The sequence below is a fragment of the Buteo buteo genome, chromosome 6 (assembly GCF_964188355.1).
Source record: "Buteo buteo chromosome 6, bButBut1.hap1.1, whole genome shotgun sequence".
In the NCBI taxonomy this organism is placed as follows: Eukaryota; Metazoa; Chordata; class Aves; order Accipitriformes; family Accipitridae; genus Buteo; species Buteo buteo.
The window spans coordinates 28,326,370-28,343,847 of NC_134176.1; the positions used below are offsets into that span (position 1 = coordinate 28,326,370).

The 17,478-nt window shown below is 52.5% G+C and overlaps 1 protein-coding gene across 1 annotated transcript; it reads left to right on the forward strand.

Moving 5' to 3' along the window:
- Positions 1-2,170: 2,170 nt before the first annotated feature.
- On the forward strand, positions 2,171-5,597 carry NKX2-1 (NK2 homeobox 1). Its single transcript, XM_075031098.1, has 2 exons — positions 2,171-2,547; positions 3,379-5,597. Exons 1-2 carry the CDS (start codon positions 2,181-2,183, stop codon positions 4,047-4,049), a joined length of 1,038 nt encoding a protein of 345 aa, XP_074887199.1. The 5' UTR covers positions 2,171-2,180; the 3' UTR covers positions 4,050-5,597.
- The last annotated feature ends 11,881 nt before the right edge of the window (positions 5,598-17,478 follow it).

A 17,478-nucleotide genomic window follows, 5' to 3' on the forward strand; every position in this document is an offset into this window, starting at 1 on the left:
GAGCTGATGTGCCTGAGAAATCGGGGGGGGGGGGGGGGGAATAAAAAAACAAACCACCAAGGCAAGGTCGAGTGTCTCTCTCTGTAGGAACAAAACCAAAGACCGTACTGAAATCACGCGCAGAAAGGGGGGAGAAGGGGGGCGGGGGGGGGGGGGAGAAAATGTTCCAGGGATCCGGAAAGACAAGATCTAAAGATCTGGAAAGAAAAGAGGAAAGAAAAGAGGAAAAGCAGCCGCCTTTCTAGCCCAAAGTCGCCCTTCCCTGCCTTTGGTGACCCAGCAGACTCACAACAAGCCCACTTCGGGGTATTCAGCCTTGAGGGAGCTGGTGCCGAAAGAGACAGCTGAGATGATGTAGGAGAGCTGGAGGCCTGATTGAAGGAAAGTTCCCCCGATTATATTTGTGTGGAAAAGCTCACCTCTTGCAGAGCTCTAAAGTGTAATCAAGGCTGAGGCTTACACTTGAAGGATGTTAACTCTCATACGGGAACCTACTTTCTCCTAAACGGTTTCTTGCCTAGTGAATGAGAGCCTCCCAATTGAAGCAAAATGATCCTTATGTACTAATATCAAGCACAGTCACAAAGCGACCGGCTATTTATGCTGCCACTTTAGACAAAGATATTTAGTTATTCCCGGGTAGCAAGTGCACTTTTGCATTTTTAAGCACGAAGCAGCCGAGCACAAACATATTTACAAGTGCAATTACTAAATAGTTACTTGACACTTCAAAGTCACTAGGTTAACTGTACCTTCGCTGTAATTTTCTTAATATTCAGGTAATCGCTGTATTAAATTGGGTTTGCCAGGGCCGTAGGCCGGGGTGTGAAACACTCAGGGGAGGTTTCTCTCCTCCGCCCAGGAACACCCCGAAATATAAGCTTTGGAGACACTGGACAACTTGGGAGATTTCTTCAAAGACCCGAGTGACATTAGCTGCTGGCTGCATGTACGTGTGGGGCTGTGAATGGACTTGCTTTTGTTTTCACACCGGATTCGAGAACGGATCCGAAAGTGTCAGAAATTGCCGTTTATTCGAAACTGCAGGGAATTCATTGGCAAGGTGGTGTAGCAGATGACCTGAGAGGTCTTCTCCATCCAGCTCCCGTGCTATATAAATAATCTTAGAAAGCACCTTCGGGTTCAGAGGGACCACGAGAGCCTGTGACAGTCTTTGCCTTTGAGAATAACGAGCGACGTTTTGCGCTAACCTATTTTTCAGCAGTTTCTCGCCCCAGGCAATTAAATTACTGCGTGTTTTTGCAAACTTGCATCTTCCACCTCTCCCTGAAGTTTAAAAAAAAAAAAATCCCTAGGTGAACGGAACTTATGGGTTTAGGAGAGAAACCATCCTTGCACTGGGGGTCTCGCACTGGGGGTCTTAGCAGACATAGAGGAGGTTCCCGAGATGCTAAATCCCAAGCGCTGTGCAGCCACCGGCCGGCCGGCGTACCTGACAAGCCGGTGCGGGGAGTGGCGGAGCGCTGGGAGCGGTGGCCCAGCGCGAACGTCTGCCCTCCGGAGAGCTGCCCTCCCGGCGGCGGGCTCCTTCCAGACCAAACTTAGTGGGGGAGAAGGGCACTCGGTCCTTTAGCTCACCGGCATTCAGCCCCGTCTCCCCGGCTCTCACAAAGGCTGGGCTGACAGCCTTGCCACCCGGGAGCTGATTTTAAATCCTTTCACCCAGTCAAATGGGGGTCTTTTCGCCTTGCCTTCCATTTCCCGTCCACGATATTGCCACCCCGAGAAAAATAAAATGGAGTTGTGCTCACGGGGTCTCTCTCTCTTTTCTCTCTCTCCCACTCTCTCTTTCTCTTTTTTTTAAGACATAAAAAAAAAATCCTGACAAGTAAAACTTAAAGGTGTTTACCTTGTCATCAGCATGTAAGCTAATTATCTTGGGCAAGATGTAGGCTTCTATTGTCTTGTTGCTTTAGTGCCTATGCCCCGCCTCTGGTGGCAGCCTAAAACCTGGCGTCTGGCTAAAACAAACGAAAGGCAGCCCTGAGCCTCCACTCAATCCAATTAAGGCGGACTTCGTCCACTCGGTTACGTGTACATCCAACAAGATCGGCGTTAAGGCAACACCAGAATATTTGGCAAAAAAAAAAAAAAAAAAAAAAGATTTGCCTCCCCTTCCTTTTTTTTTTTTTTTTTTTTTTTTCCCCAGCCGCCGAATCATGTCGATGAGCCCAAAGCATACGACTCCTTTCTCAGTGTCTGACATCTTGAGTCCTTTGGAGGAAAGCTACAAGAAAGTGGGCATGGAGGGCAGTAACTTGGGCGCTCCCTTGTCAGCCTACAGACAGTCTCAGGTTTCTCAGCCGGCCATGCAGCAGCACCCCATGGGCCACAACGGAACAGTGACTGCCGCCTACCATATGACAGCGGCAGGGGTCCCCCAGCTCTCCCATGCTACGATGGGGGGCTACTGCAATGGGAACCTGGGCAACATGAGCGAGCTCCCGCCTTACCAGGACACCATGCGGAACAGCGCTTCGGCGACAGGATGGTACGGCACCAACCCGGACCCCCGCTTCTCCTCAAGTAAGTCAGCCCGGGGCTGGGTGGCCGGCGGGGGGTGGCCGCGCTCCTGCCCCGCCGCACCGCGGGCAACGGGCGCCGGGGGCTCCGCGCCAGGGCAAAAGTCGGTCCAAATCCCAGCCGTCCCCCCCTCCTCTCCGCCCCCCCCCCCCCCAAATTCCTCCTCCTGCCGGAGGATCGTGCCCGGTGCCTCCTCCCCCGGCTGGTTTCATGTCAGCCTCCCGGGGCTGCTTTTGCGGGGGGAAGGGGTGGGAAGCCCGGCGGTGGCGGGGAGCGGGAGCCCGGAGCTCGCCGTCCAGCGGGGCGGGAGCGGCACGGCCCGGGGGGCCGGGAGGGAGCCGGCGGTGCCCGTCCGCCTGCGCGCCGCCCGGCACCGGGCGGGCGAGGGGGAAGCCGGAGCCGCGGGAGCCGCGTCCCGGGGGACGCGGGGGGGAGCGGGCGAGTCCGCCCCGGCCGGCGCCGGCGGAGCCCCCGGCCCCGGCCGCTCCCGCCGCGCTGTCACAGCAGGTGCTTGGTGGGGTGTCGCCCCCCGGGCAGGGCGAGGGGCGAGCGGTCGCCTTTATTCACCGGGGCTGGGCCGGGCCGGGCGAGGAGGGGGTCCCGCTGCCCCCGCCGCTCGCCCCGGGGAAACGCGGGTCGTTGTTCGGGAGCGGGGGCGCCCCGAGGCCCCGGCCGGGGCCGGGCTGCCGGGGGGCTGCGGGGCCCCGGCGGGGGTGAGCGGCGGCGGGGGCCGCCGGAGCGCGGAGCCCCGCTCGGGCCGGGCCGAGCCGAGCCGCGCCGCGCCGAGCCGCGCCGAGCCGAGCCGCCTAAACCGTGCCGCCTTCTCCCTTGCAGTCTCCCGCTTCATGGCGCCGTCCTCGGGCATGAACATGGGCGGCATGGGCAGCCTCGGCTCCCTGGGAGACGTGAGCAAGAGCATGGCCCCGCTCCAGAGCACGCCGCGGAGGAAACGGAGGGTCCTTTTTTCCCAGGCCCAGGTTTACGAGCTGGAGAGACGTTTCAAGCAGCAGAAATACCTCTCCGCCCCGGAGAGGGAACATTTGGCCAGCATGATACATCTCACCCCGACTCAGGTCAAAATCTGGTTCCAGAACCACCGCTACAAGATGAAACGCCAGGCCAAAGACAAGGCTGCGCAGCAGCAGATGCAACAGGAGAACGGCTCTTGCCAGCAGCAGCAGTCTCCCAGAAGGGTGGCGGTGCCAGTGCTTGTAAAGGATGGCAAGCCCTGCCAAGCAGGCTCCAACACACCCACAGCAGCTATCCAGAGCCATCAGCAGCAGGCAGCTACAACGATCACAGTGGCTACCAATGGCAACAGCCTCGGACAGCATCAGAGCCACCAGACAAACAGTGCGGGGCAGTCTCCAGACATGGGACAGCACTCGGCCAGCCCTTCCTCTCTGCAGAGCCAAGTCTCCAGTTTGTCTCACCTAAACTCTTCTACTTCTGACTATGGCACTGCCATGTCTTGCTCCACCTTGCTATACGGTAGGACCTGGTGAAAGGATTAAACAAAGCAAAAGGAAAAAAAAATAAGGAAAAAAAAAGAAAAAAAAAAAAGGCAGATTTTCCCAGTCACACAAATCTCTGTCCTATCCAAACTACTGAGTGTTTTTATTTTTTTTTCTTTCTTTTTCAAAGCCTCCCCTTCCCCCCGCCCCCGTTTTACTGAGTGGTTCTCTGAGGACCTGTGAGAGAGAGAGAGAGACTTTTTTTTGTTCGGTTTTGTTGTTACTCTTGATGGTTTGGGGTCTTTTTTTTTTTTCTTTTTTTTTCTTTTTTTCCCAAGGTTGTTGTATGGGGTGTTAAAAAAAATTCTGACTAATAACCACGGAGCAGTCTGCAGAAAGGGGACCATCGTTAGGCATGGTCCGAAGGCTTGGATTTCAGATGTACACTTTGCCAGCGTCTAGGACTTGCATGTAAATATAGAGATTTTGGGGGATGGGGTGGTTTTCCCCCCAAAAAACGCATTCGCGTCACCCAGACACAAAAAGCAGCTTCCCCCCTCCCCCGGTCTCCTCTCCCAGCCCCGCCGCCAGGGCCAGCGGATGGAGACGTGGAGTCATCAAAGGCTTGGCTTTTATTTTCCTCCTTACGTTTGATGTGAACCTGTAGCTGTATAATGCTGTCAAAAGTTGGACTAAACCCATAGTTTTTAGTAGCCTGTATATTTTGTTGTAAAAAGAAAAAGAAAAAAAATACAATCAACCAAACCAACCCCCACCTTTTTTATGGACACTGATCGCCCCGTCGTAAATCCTCTGGCAGTTTGTTATTTGCGCCCGCCGCCTCTTCCTGTTGTAACTTATGTAGATATTTGGCTTAAATATAGTTCCTAAGAAGCTTCTAATAAATTATACACATTACGAATATTCTTTTTTTATTTCCCTTTGGTTCCCCCTCCCGACCCTCCCTTCCCCCATCTTTTTTTTTTTTTTTTCTTTTTCCTTGATGGAAAAACAACCCGGGATGCTGCCAAACCCTGAAAGGCCCCTGCCCCTCCCAGGGCCCGGAGCCTGTTCCCAGGGGGGAGCTGCGCCAGGGAGTTAACGGGGTACAGGATCAGTCCTCAGCGTGCAAAAGTGACGAGCAAACGCGTGGGATTCACAAACTCGATGGCGAAGGGATCGAGTCCAAATTCATTAGTCCGATTATTGGGGGGGCGGGGGGCACCTCAGAGACTTCTTGCTAGAGAAAGCAAAGTATTCCGGGAGTAGAAATTCAAATGCCAAAGGCACGGAGGAGAAAGAAGGTAAAAGTCTAACGCCACTAGAAACAATTTAACGAAGAACCTGCTGACAGTATAGAACATGCGGCCGATTTAAAGAGCATCCAGTTTTAATACCTTGTAAAAAAAAAAAAAAAAGGATAATAATTTCTACCAGGTTTTCCTATGTACTTGTATTTTAAGGGAAGTACAGTCACCTTATTTATAATCAAAATAAAAAGATAGTTTATTGTGTACGACATGTAGTTTGAATTAACTTTCTTTATCAGACTGTATTTCATTTTCTACACCTATCCACCCCGGCAAGCAACGCACACACACGACCACGCATTTCTCCTGCACACGTCCACCTCATTACCCAGGCGAGAGGGTAGCTGCAGGCTGCGTCTCAGTTTAAGGCGGATTGGTTTTGTTTCTGTTTGGGTTTTTTTTGTGTGTGTGTGCGTGCGTGTAGCGATTTGGGAAGCTTGTAAAGAAGATGAGGAGAAAGTGCGTGTGCGCGCACGTGTGGGTGCGTGGGTGAGCGGGGTGCGCGCCTGGCTGAGACACCGAGGGGCGATTGGTAGGAAGGTAAATATTATGGGTAATGCAAGGCAGTTAGGTATTAACTTTGCTGTAAATATATAAATCATATCAAATTAAGCAGCTCGTATCGGACAAGCCCGAAATACGTGTAATTCGCTCTCTTTCGGGTCCCAGACATCCCTTGTGTGAGCGCAACAAAATAAGAAGTCTCCCCGTCCTAAAAGACCTCGTAGCGTGTTTTCCTTCACATCTGCTGCTCGGTTTCGGTTTTTTTCTCCAGATCCCCTCAGTTACACCACGGAAGCGAATCGCAGTCATTGAAAGACCTCTGAATTACAGAGGTGTTATGAAATGCTCATATTTTTGAAGAGAAAGAAAGCAGCTTGCCCGGGATGGAAATACCCAACTTCCAGTTTAAGTAGCAGCTTTCGAAAGCTCCAGTCTTTTATTTATACAAGATAGTCGGTGTTACTCGGACACCAAGTGCTAGTCTGGATGGAGAAAAAAGGAAATAGACAGAAGAAAAAAAAAGAATATCGGATTCTTTCTGGCCCCCCCCCCCCCCCCGTTATTTCTAACTAGAGAACATCACGTGTGTCAACAGGAATTTCGAGACCTTTCAGTCTTTATATTATGTCCCGCTTTATACAGCGACATTCTCAACTAACCCCCAAAATATTCCTGGGTTTTTTTTCCTTTCTCTACGCAGAATATTCGTTTCAGATCTATATCATCATGTTAAGCATGGTTGGGGGGCGGGGGCGGGGGGAGGTCTGGAGCTTAGTGCTGTTATTTCTGCTGAAAGAAGAAAGTGTTGGGAATTCCTGGCCCGTGGCACAGCGCTGCCAGCTCCCGCGGAGGGAGCGAGAGCAGGTTAACTCTACGGATTTTTTTAAATTAGGGTTAGTTTCTCCGGGAGTTAATATACAAGACCGAGGGGAAAGTGCTGTGGTTAAGGCGACATTTCCCCTTCAGATGTAATTAATGTTTGCATCCTTTCAAACACAGGAGCGTTCAAAAGTGAGGAGCACTGAGAGGCATTAAAACAGCCGAGAAATATTATATTCCCCCCCCAAAAAAAATATTGGAATTAGCATGTTCGATAGAGAACCAGCCAGTGACTTTTCATTATAGACTTCGGGGGAAATAAATGAATTTTATTGTGTCTCGACAACCTCATAAACACATATTTGGTGGTGGGTGTAATTACTGTAATGGATTATTATGTACACTGACTTATCTTTCTTAAACTAGATTTAGTTTCGATTAAATAAACTCGTTTCCACTTTGTCTGATGTCGGCTTAGTTTAAAGTCTGTTTACTTGTTCCACAGAAAGGTGAATTCATCTCTTTATTAAGCACTAGAGACCGAGCAAACACAGTTCAAACTGTATTTACATATCAATCAGGAGAAATGCAAACAAACTGCTCTTTAACAATTTTATAGAGTTTTTTTATGACATTGTGTTATTGCCTTTTATCATAAAATTCTTTGTATAAACCAGTTATGCCTTGATTGGGATGAAGATATTTTTTTGGGGGGGGCTAAATACATTTTAATCTCCAGGCTCCCTCGAGAACACTCACGAGGACTTAGTCACTGTATAGCTTTTCTAAATTAAAATATGTGCCTCCGTCTAAACGCCTGCTTCTTCCAATACGCTGATTTTCAGTCTCCCGGTAATCAATGCAGAACTTGGATAATGGGATGGCGAAGGGGGGGTGGGGTGGGGGGTGGCAGCATGATTCAAATCTGAAATGATGGAAGAAATGCACGTTTCCCAATATAACTGCTCCTTTATCGACGTGAGACCGTGGGCACCCCGTATTTTGAGAGATAAAGGGATCTGGTGAAGGATGGCTATTCCCTTCCACTCCCCCACTCCCTGGCACTGCCTGTAAATCTAGAAGAACCACGGAGAGCATTTTTTCCTGCTCTAAATAAGAGTTCATGCTTGAGTGCCATGAAGTGTGCATGTAGTGGCACAGCAGGCTGTGGAAAAAAAACCCACCAAAACCCACCAAAAAACCCAGCACCACCACCACCACCACTACAACGGCCACAACAACAGCAACAATAGCAAAAAGGCTTCTTCATATTTGCTGTTTCATATCAGAACAGGTTGTGGGGTGGGTGTTTTGTTTTTGTTTTTGGGTTTGTGTGTGTGTGTGTGTGTGTGGTTTTTGTTTGGTTTTTTTTGTTGTTGTTTGTTTGTTTGGTTTGTTTCACAGCAGCCTGTTAGAAAGAGGGATGCTCGGAAGAAAAGGCTCGGAGGAGCCCGCGGCGCCGGGGCCTGCACCGGGCGCTGCTGCTCCCCCGGCAGCGGGCTAACGGAGCGGCGGGGGCTCTTACCCGACCCACGGCGGGGGGCGGCGGAGAGGGATGGGGAGCTGATCTAAAAGTATATTGCCTGCATCTCGGTTCAAAAGGCAGTGCAGGGCCCTAAGACAGTATTCAAAGTGCAGATCCCAAACAATGTAATCTGAGACAGCTCTGAGATGACACCAAGAGAAGTTGCCACGGGAGGGGGGTGGGAAAAAAAAAAAAAAAAGGTATTTTGGGAGTTTTGTGGCGGAGCGCAGGTAGAGGGGCCTCGCTGGGAAGGCAGCCCCGGTCCAACTTGTCGTGACGGCTGCTTTTACAAAGGGGACCTAGAGGTAAAGACTGAGTGACTTCTGAAGAATTTCAGTCCTTTCATGGCCGTGTCGGGAGCAAAGCTGAGAAATATTTTTTTCTGTCTGACCCGCTGTTCTTCTCATGATCCCCTTCAGGGGGACCCCCCCCCCCCCCAAACCCTAAGTAAATGGTAATACTGTTTATATGTATCAAATATGTAACAGAGATCTGACCCAGTACGGCTGTTCCTATGAGGTAGAGAGGTTACCGTCTCTGGCAAAGTGGTGAATAATACGAAATTACTTCTTTTTTTTTTTTTTTTTTTTTTTTTTTTTTTTTCTGGCTGCAAGCACATTAGGGAGCAGGTAAGGTCAAAGTTTTCTATATCCTATGTCTTTCTCTCGAAGGCTTCTGGTCAGCTATATAAATAAGACAGTGAATAAGATGTATTGATATAAAAAGAAACTGAAAATCGTTTTCATGCTTGAAACAACTTACAATGCAGAAAATTTCTTGGGAAACCTAGAGATGAAAACGTTAACTATCACATTTAATCTACGATGTAAAAGTTTTTGTTAGGGGGAGAGGGAAATCGGTATTTTTTTTACAATGACACAGACATTAAGAAGCAAAACCATTTACAAATGGCCGAATGCATTACCTGCGAAAGACGGTATGAATCCATTGTCCTGAGCCGGCGTATAGAAATGGAAAAAAGTTTAAAACGTATGTTCTAAAAATATTTACCAAGTGACTAGGTCTGTTTTGACTGGCTAGCTCCATATCTCAGGCTAACAACTAAACCTGAATAAGATGGCTACGGTTTTCTGAGATATATTTCTATTCGTTAAACACAGTGGGACTTTCCGAGTAATTTTAAATTAGTTTGTAGGTTGTGCTCCTTTAGGAAGTGAATTTACATAGCTGATTTTAGTGAACGTATACGACTTACTGCATTCATTCGATGAGAACTCCCCATATCATTCTGAGTAGTGCTTCATCGATACAGGGGCTCCTTAAAGTGTACAGGAAAAGAATAAAGCGCATGTACACATGAGGTTAGGGTTTTTCGTGGGGGCTTTGTTTACTTAGGTCTGTGTTTGGTTTGGTTGGTTGGTTTTGGGTTTGGTTTTTTTTTTTTTTTTTAATAAAAGGGTAGTTGCAATGCTTAGAAAACTAAGCAAGGTATGAGACCTTCACTTCCATCTGTTCTGATGGATTTCACAGGAGTCCTTCTTCTCGATCAAGTAAATTTGGGCAAGTGATAACGTGCTAGAAGGCGACAAACTTACACACACCTGGGATCTTGGAGGGAACAGACTTTTTTGCTTCATATCAAAGGTGTTGCTGAAGTGGCTGAGTTCATTTCAGTGTGTTACTGACCTAATAATGTGACTCTAGGACACGGTTCTTTCGGAGTTTCTCTCGGTGCTTTTGTTCCTTAAACTTTTTGTTTTCGGTGCTGCTGTTTCTCAGAGAAGCTCTTAAAAATGTTATCTCTTTCTTGAGAACCTTCTTGCTGTCGGCTTTTCCTCTTAACCTGCACGTTGCTTCAGAAACGCACTGTTGCTGCTGCGAAATGGAGTGCACGAAGCTCCCCGTCCCCTGCACCCCTCTTTGCATTAGCTCACCGCAGAGGGAAAAAAAACCCAAAACAGTGGATGACCGCTGCGGAGCGTTTAGTCTACGAGTTTGCGTCTATATGCGAATTATACCCATAGATGTGTGCATCTGCTGGTGTATGTAGGAGTTGATGTGCCCGGCATTAACCGTGGGGTCTGGGGAGCCGAGGCGGGCAGGGATGGGAGAACTCTTACTTTGAAAGAAGCGTTGCCCGCCGGCCTGTGCCTCCGCTCCGCTCTCGATTTTACACCGAGGAAATCCTCCCGCGACTTTCCGCCTTTGCCCACCGGAGGCTGCCCCGGCGGCGGGAGCCGGCCCCGCAGCGCAGACTCCCCGGGCTCCCTGCGGGCAGCGCCGCGGACCCCCGCGGGGCTCCCGCTGCGCAGCCTCTCCTCCCCCGTCGCCTACCGAAAAAAGTCCCCAAAACCCCGCCGCGGCCAAAGTCGCCGCCGGTGCTCAGGTCGCCGTCCTCCGTCGAGGGGGAACGGGCCCGATCCTGCCCTTTGCCAGCGGGCTCCGCGGCCCCGGGGGCCGTCCGCGGCCCGGCCGCGGGGTCTCTCGCCGGCAGAGGCCGGGATCTCCTGCAGCCCGGGGCGCTGCGCTGCCCGCCGGAGCCGGGAGCAGCCCCGCAAAGTTCCCCGCCCGCAGGCTGCAGGCGAGCGGGGGGCAGCGCCTGCCTCGCTCTTTATTTTTTTAGATGCCAGCTAAGGCAGTGTCTGCCCGCGCTGCCAGGCTGCCAGGCTGCAGGTGCTGCCGAGCAGATCCAGCTGTGCGCACCCACCGCCCCTCTCCTCCTTGGCACACGGGACGGTGCCCAGGCGGGAGGGCTGCAAGCGCTGGGCCGGGAACCCCTTTGACTTTCGTCCAAACGCTGCTCCCAAACGCCCTGACAAGGTGTTGACCGCCTATGGCGTCTTGCCACAGCTGGGGCGAGTGGCATGGGGCTCGGGGAGCCGGTCCTGCCCCGTCACTGCAACACACTCCACACTTGCCTAGCGGGGTAATGGCAGGGAAGCGCGTGGCGCCTCCGCGGTAACCCAAAAAAGATCGAGGACGGGATGCGGCCGGATGAATTTGCGTCTTCGCAAAGGTACTGTGCAAGTGCGGGGAAGGACGGAGGACAGGTCCCGGCACTGGCATCTTCTGCGGTGTCAGAGGATTCCCGTGCAGCCGCTTTCGCGGGAGCTGCCTGGGGGGTACCGGCGCGCCGCTCCCCTCGACGTGCCTGGCGGAGCGGCGGCCCCGGCCCCGGCCCCGGCCCCGGCCTCACCCGCCGGGCCAGCCCGGCCGCCGGGGCTCCCCGCGCTCCGCCAGGCAGGCAGGACTGGGCACCCCCACTCCCTCCCTGCTCAGTTTTCGTTTAGTTGGTTTAGGTGCGGGGAATGCAACCCCCGAGGGAGCACCCCAGAAAGTTTGGGCGTGCTCGCCCCGAGCAGCGGCGGGACGGCGGGGGGCGGGAGCGGGGCAGCCCGGGCCGGGAGTGCGCGGCCGGGGCTTCCCCCCCGCCTCGGGGGGCGCGGCGGGGGAACCCCGCGTCCTGCCGCCCATGTCTCTCTCCGCCGGGCGCGGGGGGCTGCCCGCTTTCTGCCCGGTGCAGATCCCCCTTTTCTCTGCTCGCTTTTTAATCACCCTTCTGAATTTGAATGGATTATTCTGTGGAAGATATGACAGGGTTTAAAGCTCTCATTACATATCAATAGACGGAACCTTTGCAGGGAGGTTGTCCTCATTCTTCAGCGGGCGAGCAATAGCTGTTGCTCCCCGGCTCTGGTTTTCCACGGACACACACACACACATACACAGACCACTCGTCTTTAAATAGTAGCTCACGGAGCAGAACCCAGACGTGGTCACCGTGTTGTGTCGTGGGGCTCGGGAGGGTGCTGGTGGACCGCGTATTTTGTGCCTGGTGTCAAGGGGAGGCTGTGCGTGGCCGTGGCGGGGCGCTGGGACACGCCGTGCGTGTGTGGCGGTGGCAGGGACGCGGCGCTGGAGCTGCGCTGCCGTGGGGAGGGCGGACGTGTTCTCGTCGTGGAAGTCCGGGCACGACGTGGGCTGTGCACGGAGTGGGCTCCGCGGTGGTGGCTGGAGGTGGATGCGCTGCTGGGGGGGGGGGGGGGGAGCGTGTGTGTGCGCGCGCGCGTGTGTGTAGCGGGGGAGGGGGTGTTTGTGTGTGAGCGCCTTGCCCTTCCACAATGGCAGCGTAATTATCTAGCTGAAACATTCACAAATGGCAAAAAGTTGCAAAATAGATCGACCTCCCTGAGATGAGAAGGAGCCAGTTTCAGAGCTGTGCAACCATCATGCTTTTTTCAATACATTTTAAACAAGAGGATCTAGCGAGTGATTCCGATTCAATACACATAATCAGTTTGGAAGTCCTATTTCCATTTGAAAACAGGCCTATTTGCAATCATGAGGGCCGGACACGCTGGAAGATACAGGACGCATTCAGAGTAGGTGGTAGGTGAGAGAATCTACAGACGAACACCAAGTATTTTCTTCCCGCTGCAGAGCTTTTACGCGATGCTTTAATCACGATGTGTTTTTAATCTAATATTCCTTCTGAAAATATGACTTAATTGCTGTAGAAAGCAAGGTTTTGACCTACAGCGAGACTCCCCGTTGGGGAAAAAAAACCCAACCCACCACCCAACCAAGAAAAGAATGGTGATTGGAAAAGCATGTTGATTGTTCTATCAGTCTCTTAGGGTTAACAGTCATTTAATCAAGAATACACCGGGTAAATGATTCCCTAGAAAATGGTAACTCGTTTTTTAAAGTAAGGCCCGGAGGAAGGACAGTTGCACGGCGGTGGAAAGAGGAGCTAGCGCCCGCCGAGCCCAGCGCCCGGCAGCAACGCCAGCCCTGCCCGCAGAAGCCCCGGCCGCCGGGGCAGCCCGCGCCCCTGCCCGCGGCCGCCGCGGCAAACCGGGACTCCCCGCGGTTCTGTGCCCCGAGAGCCGCGTCCCGTCCTGCCGAGAGAGTGGGGGAGAGGGTGCACAAAAGCCAGACCGCAGAGCCTGAGGGGGTGATTTGGCCTGAGGGCCGGCAGACCCCCGTCTCGCCTCGCCCCCCGCAGCAGCCGCTGCTCCGAGCAGGCACCGCACGTCCCCGCCTCCGCTTTGCTCCGGAGCGTTTTTCTTATTCCTCAAGTGCCCGAAGCCAAGAGAAAGCCAGGAGGCCTACGCGTCCTCCATCGTAATCATCCTGCAGGAGAGGAGCGGGCAGGGAAGTTGAGGCTCGCCTGCGGGTAACCAATAGCGAAATGAAGGCTCTCCCAACACCGCACAGAGCACATTAATTGGCATTTCCGATTTCCCTCATTTACTTGTTTATGTGACTGGGCGCGCCGCTGACAGCGCGCTGTGGCTGCAGGCAGCGTCCCAGCCCCGGTCCCAGCCCTCCGCCCTGGTTTCTGCTTGGATTTTGAAAGCAGACACTTGCTTCTTGCAGCTAAATACCGGGGCCCGTCCCAGTCACAGCAGCCCTGCTTTTCCCGGCTCCCCCCCTCCGCCACACTGTTTTATTCTCTTCCACTTCAAAGGGGCCAAATCAGCTCTCGGGAAGGGGGGAGGGAGTAAATAAATATTTGAATAAATAAGGCAATGTCGTAGAAAGCTGAATTAGCCCTATAAGGGGTACAAACTGTTATTACTGACTTGCAAACCGCACGCAGACCGAGGAGGATGACAGGCGGGTTTGTGCAGAGCCCCGTCCTCCCCGGTACCGTTTAGGGGGGTCTCCCCGCGGGCAGCCCCGGGGCCCGGCCCGGGACGCGGCGGGGCCGGCTCTCCCCCGCTCGCCGGCTCCGCGGGAGGGGCAGCTCCGGCCAGGGCGCAGGGCTGCCCCCCCAGCCCCTTCTCCCCTGGCTCGGAGCGCCTCCCCCCCCGGGCTAGCCGCCCTTCCCTCGGCAAGAAAGAAAGAGCAGGGGAACTTCTCTCCATCGGGATTTCTACCTTGCTCGCCCCCAGGCCGCCAAGGAAGGACCCCACCTCCGCGCCAGCTCATTAGGTCTGAGCCCTAATTAGGGCTCGGGCCAGACGGCCCGGCAAGGGGCCGGGTGCGGGAGGCCCCGAAAAGCTGCTCTCGGCGCTTTGAAGCGTTTCCTCCCCGGCCCGACGTATCGCAGTGACAAACCTGTTCTGTCCCCCGCTCCCCCCTAAAAAAAAAAAAAAAAAGAAAAGTGGGCGCTGATCGCTCGTGGGACCCTCTCCACGTCCAGCCGGCCGCCGGGGACAGGGAGCTTCTCCGGGCTGGCTTCACACTCGTGAAGCAAATTTGGGCCGGGGGGCAGTTTCCAGACGGAAGGAGGGAAGGGGCCCTCCAAGCCGGCGGGCGAGGGGTGCCCGCGGGGCGAGGGCTCTCCACCCGCCGCTCTCCCGGAGCAGCCCGTACCGCTTGGCGGGGGACGATGCACTTTCCGTGCCGAAGGAGGGTTTGGCGGTGGCCGCTGTTTCCGAGGGAGAGCCGCTTTCCTCCAGCCCAGGGGCTGGAGCCGATTCTCCCACGAAGATCACGGGGTGGGGAGGTGGGCACGGGGGGCGAAAAAGGAGGAGGGAAGAGGACTTGTTCCGCTTAGGAAAAGTTATTTCCCAGCCCAGACCACCGGTGGTTTTATTCACACGAGCTGTCCCACTGAAATCTGTGTTGCTAATCACGGGGAGCAAGGAGCAGTTTTTGGCCCCACGTGTTTTTCTCCTCTCCTCCAGCCACGCCGGTTCGTTGGTTGTTCACCCCGCTGGGTCGTGCCGAATTTCTCATCGCTTGGGACAAAACATCCCAGGGCTCCCAGCAGAACAGGGAAACGATTCCGATCCGATTTCCTTTTTACATAATTCCTAAAGAACAGCCTCTCTCTCTCTCTTTTTTTTTTTTTTTGGTCTGTGTGTGAGTCACCAAGGTATGGAGATACACTACCTGTTGTGGGGGGTCAAATCTTTACCCACATGGGTAACACAACCCCGAACCAGAAACAGCCATGTTACCCCCAGGAGCATCGTCCGTTCTCCCAAACGGGCTCCAGCTCCCCTTGTCATATAAGGACGACCACCCCCGCCCCGCACTTCGGCTCCCCCGATGCATACTGCACCCTAAGAAAACTCGCAGTCCGTCAACAAGTGAGCCGTTTATTTTATTATCCATGATTTTCAAGGGAGAAATGGAAGGTGCGATCCCACAGCGGTTAGGCAGGCAAGATTCCCACTTAACCCAATCGGCGCCTTGCAAGTGGGAGACCGCAGGACCGCGACCTCATTGACTTACATTACTGGGCTATAGGATGCGTACCCAGAGCCTTCCCTGGGCAAATAGGCGAACATTTTACGAACAAAAGTGACCTAAAAATTAGCGGTGCTACAAATGTGTGTGTGTGTATCCCCCGTGCTAATATAGATCTTCTGCAAAAGCTTGATGTATGCATATATGTTAAGGTGTGCGTAGATGTGCGTTTGCATATGAGTGTGTTCGTGTAGAAAAGTGATGACTTTGGTGTTAATTGGAATTATTCAAATGTACACTAAGTCAGGGTGAGATTTGCCAGGAGATAGAGGTAATTCAGTACATAGCGAGTTAGGAAAGGAAAAAAAAAAAAAAAAAAGACATGATCTCATTAAAAACAGAACTTAGGAGAGGAGAGTATCCTGGGAAAGGCTGGCTATTTCTGTGTATCGGTTGCCAACGCGCAGCCGGACTTTTTGTTCCTCTTTAGTTAGATATTCGTTTGATTTAAATATTCACTCCTGGACACTGGTCAAACTACGGATGGGATGGAGATATTTCAAGGTATTTTGACAAGATACTGACCGCTGTTCTGAGATCCCTGCACGCGTTTTTAAACGAGGGATCCTGAAAAAAAAATAAAGCTAAACGGCACACGTCCAAATGACTAACATAAAAAAAAAAAAAAAATTCTGTTGCTTATATTTCAAAGAACAAAGGGTTGGGTAATTCTTTTGCTCAATGAATACAAATATCCAAAGCATGTTTAGGAATAAAAAAGAGCAGATGATGGATTTTATTAAATATTTCACATCCACAAAAAAATTTATACCTTTTATATGTACTTGTCCTTAACCTTTAAAAGCAACTGCTGCAAATACAAGATCCGTACTTTCTCTAATAGATTTTACTAGGAGCTGGTGACAGAGAACTGATTTCTTTTCTATTAGGCTTTAGTACATCTTTGTTGAAGGCCTGCAGAATGACCAGGGATTAGATTTGCATCTCTTAGACTCCCTGTGTGGTCTTTGTAAGAAGCTTGTAACTGTTAAAAATGACTTGTTAGGAAGCGTGTGGGCTCTCATCTCTTTGCTTTTGACAGAATGATTGTGAAATTCAGATTGTTCTTATAGGCTTTAGCCTGCAGATTCCACCTGAACCTTAAGCAATTAGAGCCTAATCTCAGTGCAATCATATTTGAGTTAGGATTTGTTGCACTTTGTTTACTTCAATTAAAAAGCTGCGGAATATTTCGGAGCAGTTTTTAAGTGATATTCTCGAGGCATTAGCGGTTTTTTTTCAAACCCTGAACGTTTTCCTCACGGCCCCATCGCTCGGCGGTTTGGAGTGCAAAGCACTCGTCGGGTTCCGCGGCCGGAACTGAAGAGGAACCAGCAGGAAAGGAAAAACAAGCTGAAATGCCTTGCGATGCGGAGGGGAGAAGATGTCCGCTGCGTCCCCTGCTTTCCGGAGCCGGCGGGGGCAGCGGCGTGCCCCGCGGCCGGAGCCCCTCTGCTTCGGGGCGGCCAAAGCTCGGGGCGGGAAGCGGGGCCAAGCGGCCCCAGCATCGGGCCCGGGGGCCGCCGAGATGAAAGCCGTCGCGGCGGCGGTGTTGGCGTTTGCGGGAGCCCGGGACGGGTCTGTTACGAGGTGGGGCTCCGAGCGCCCACCTCCCGGCCCGCCGGCCGCCGTGGCACGCTTGCCCTCGCACCCCCGGGCAGCTTAAACACCTCGCTCCTCTCCCCCAGCCGCCAAAACACCCGCCCCAGCGAGGCGACGCCTAACCACGCCACCTGCCTGCAGTTGTCCCATACTTTCACGCTTAGGGCATAAGACGGTGAAACGGGAAAAAGAGCTACTCGGAGGGGTTCTTTTCTCGCTCGGATGGCAAGTTTCTATTTGTGCGCAGGGTTCCTATGGCCAGCCTAAGAAGGGTGCTTTTTACTACTGACATCCACATAATTAGGGTTTTCAAGTGCCATCCTCTCACATCAGAACTATTTTCTTTAAACTGAAACGCTTCCTTTCTTTTTTCCTTCTTCTTTTTTTTTTTCCAGTCATTAGGACTTTTCAGAGAGTCTTTACCACGTCTCTGTGAATCCAACCCGAAACTTCCCAAAATGCTTTAAAATTTGTGGCCATTCCGTTAAAAATTTGGGGACAATTTTTTCTCCCCGTGTGAGCCAGTTGCCATCGGTATCCTGTGTTGAAACGG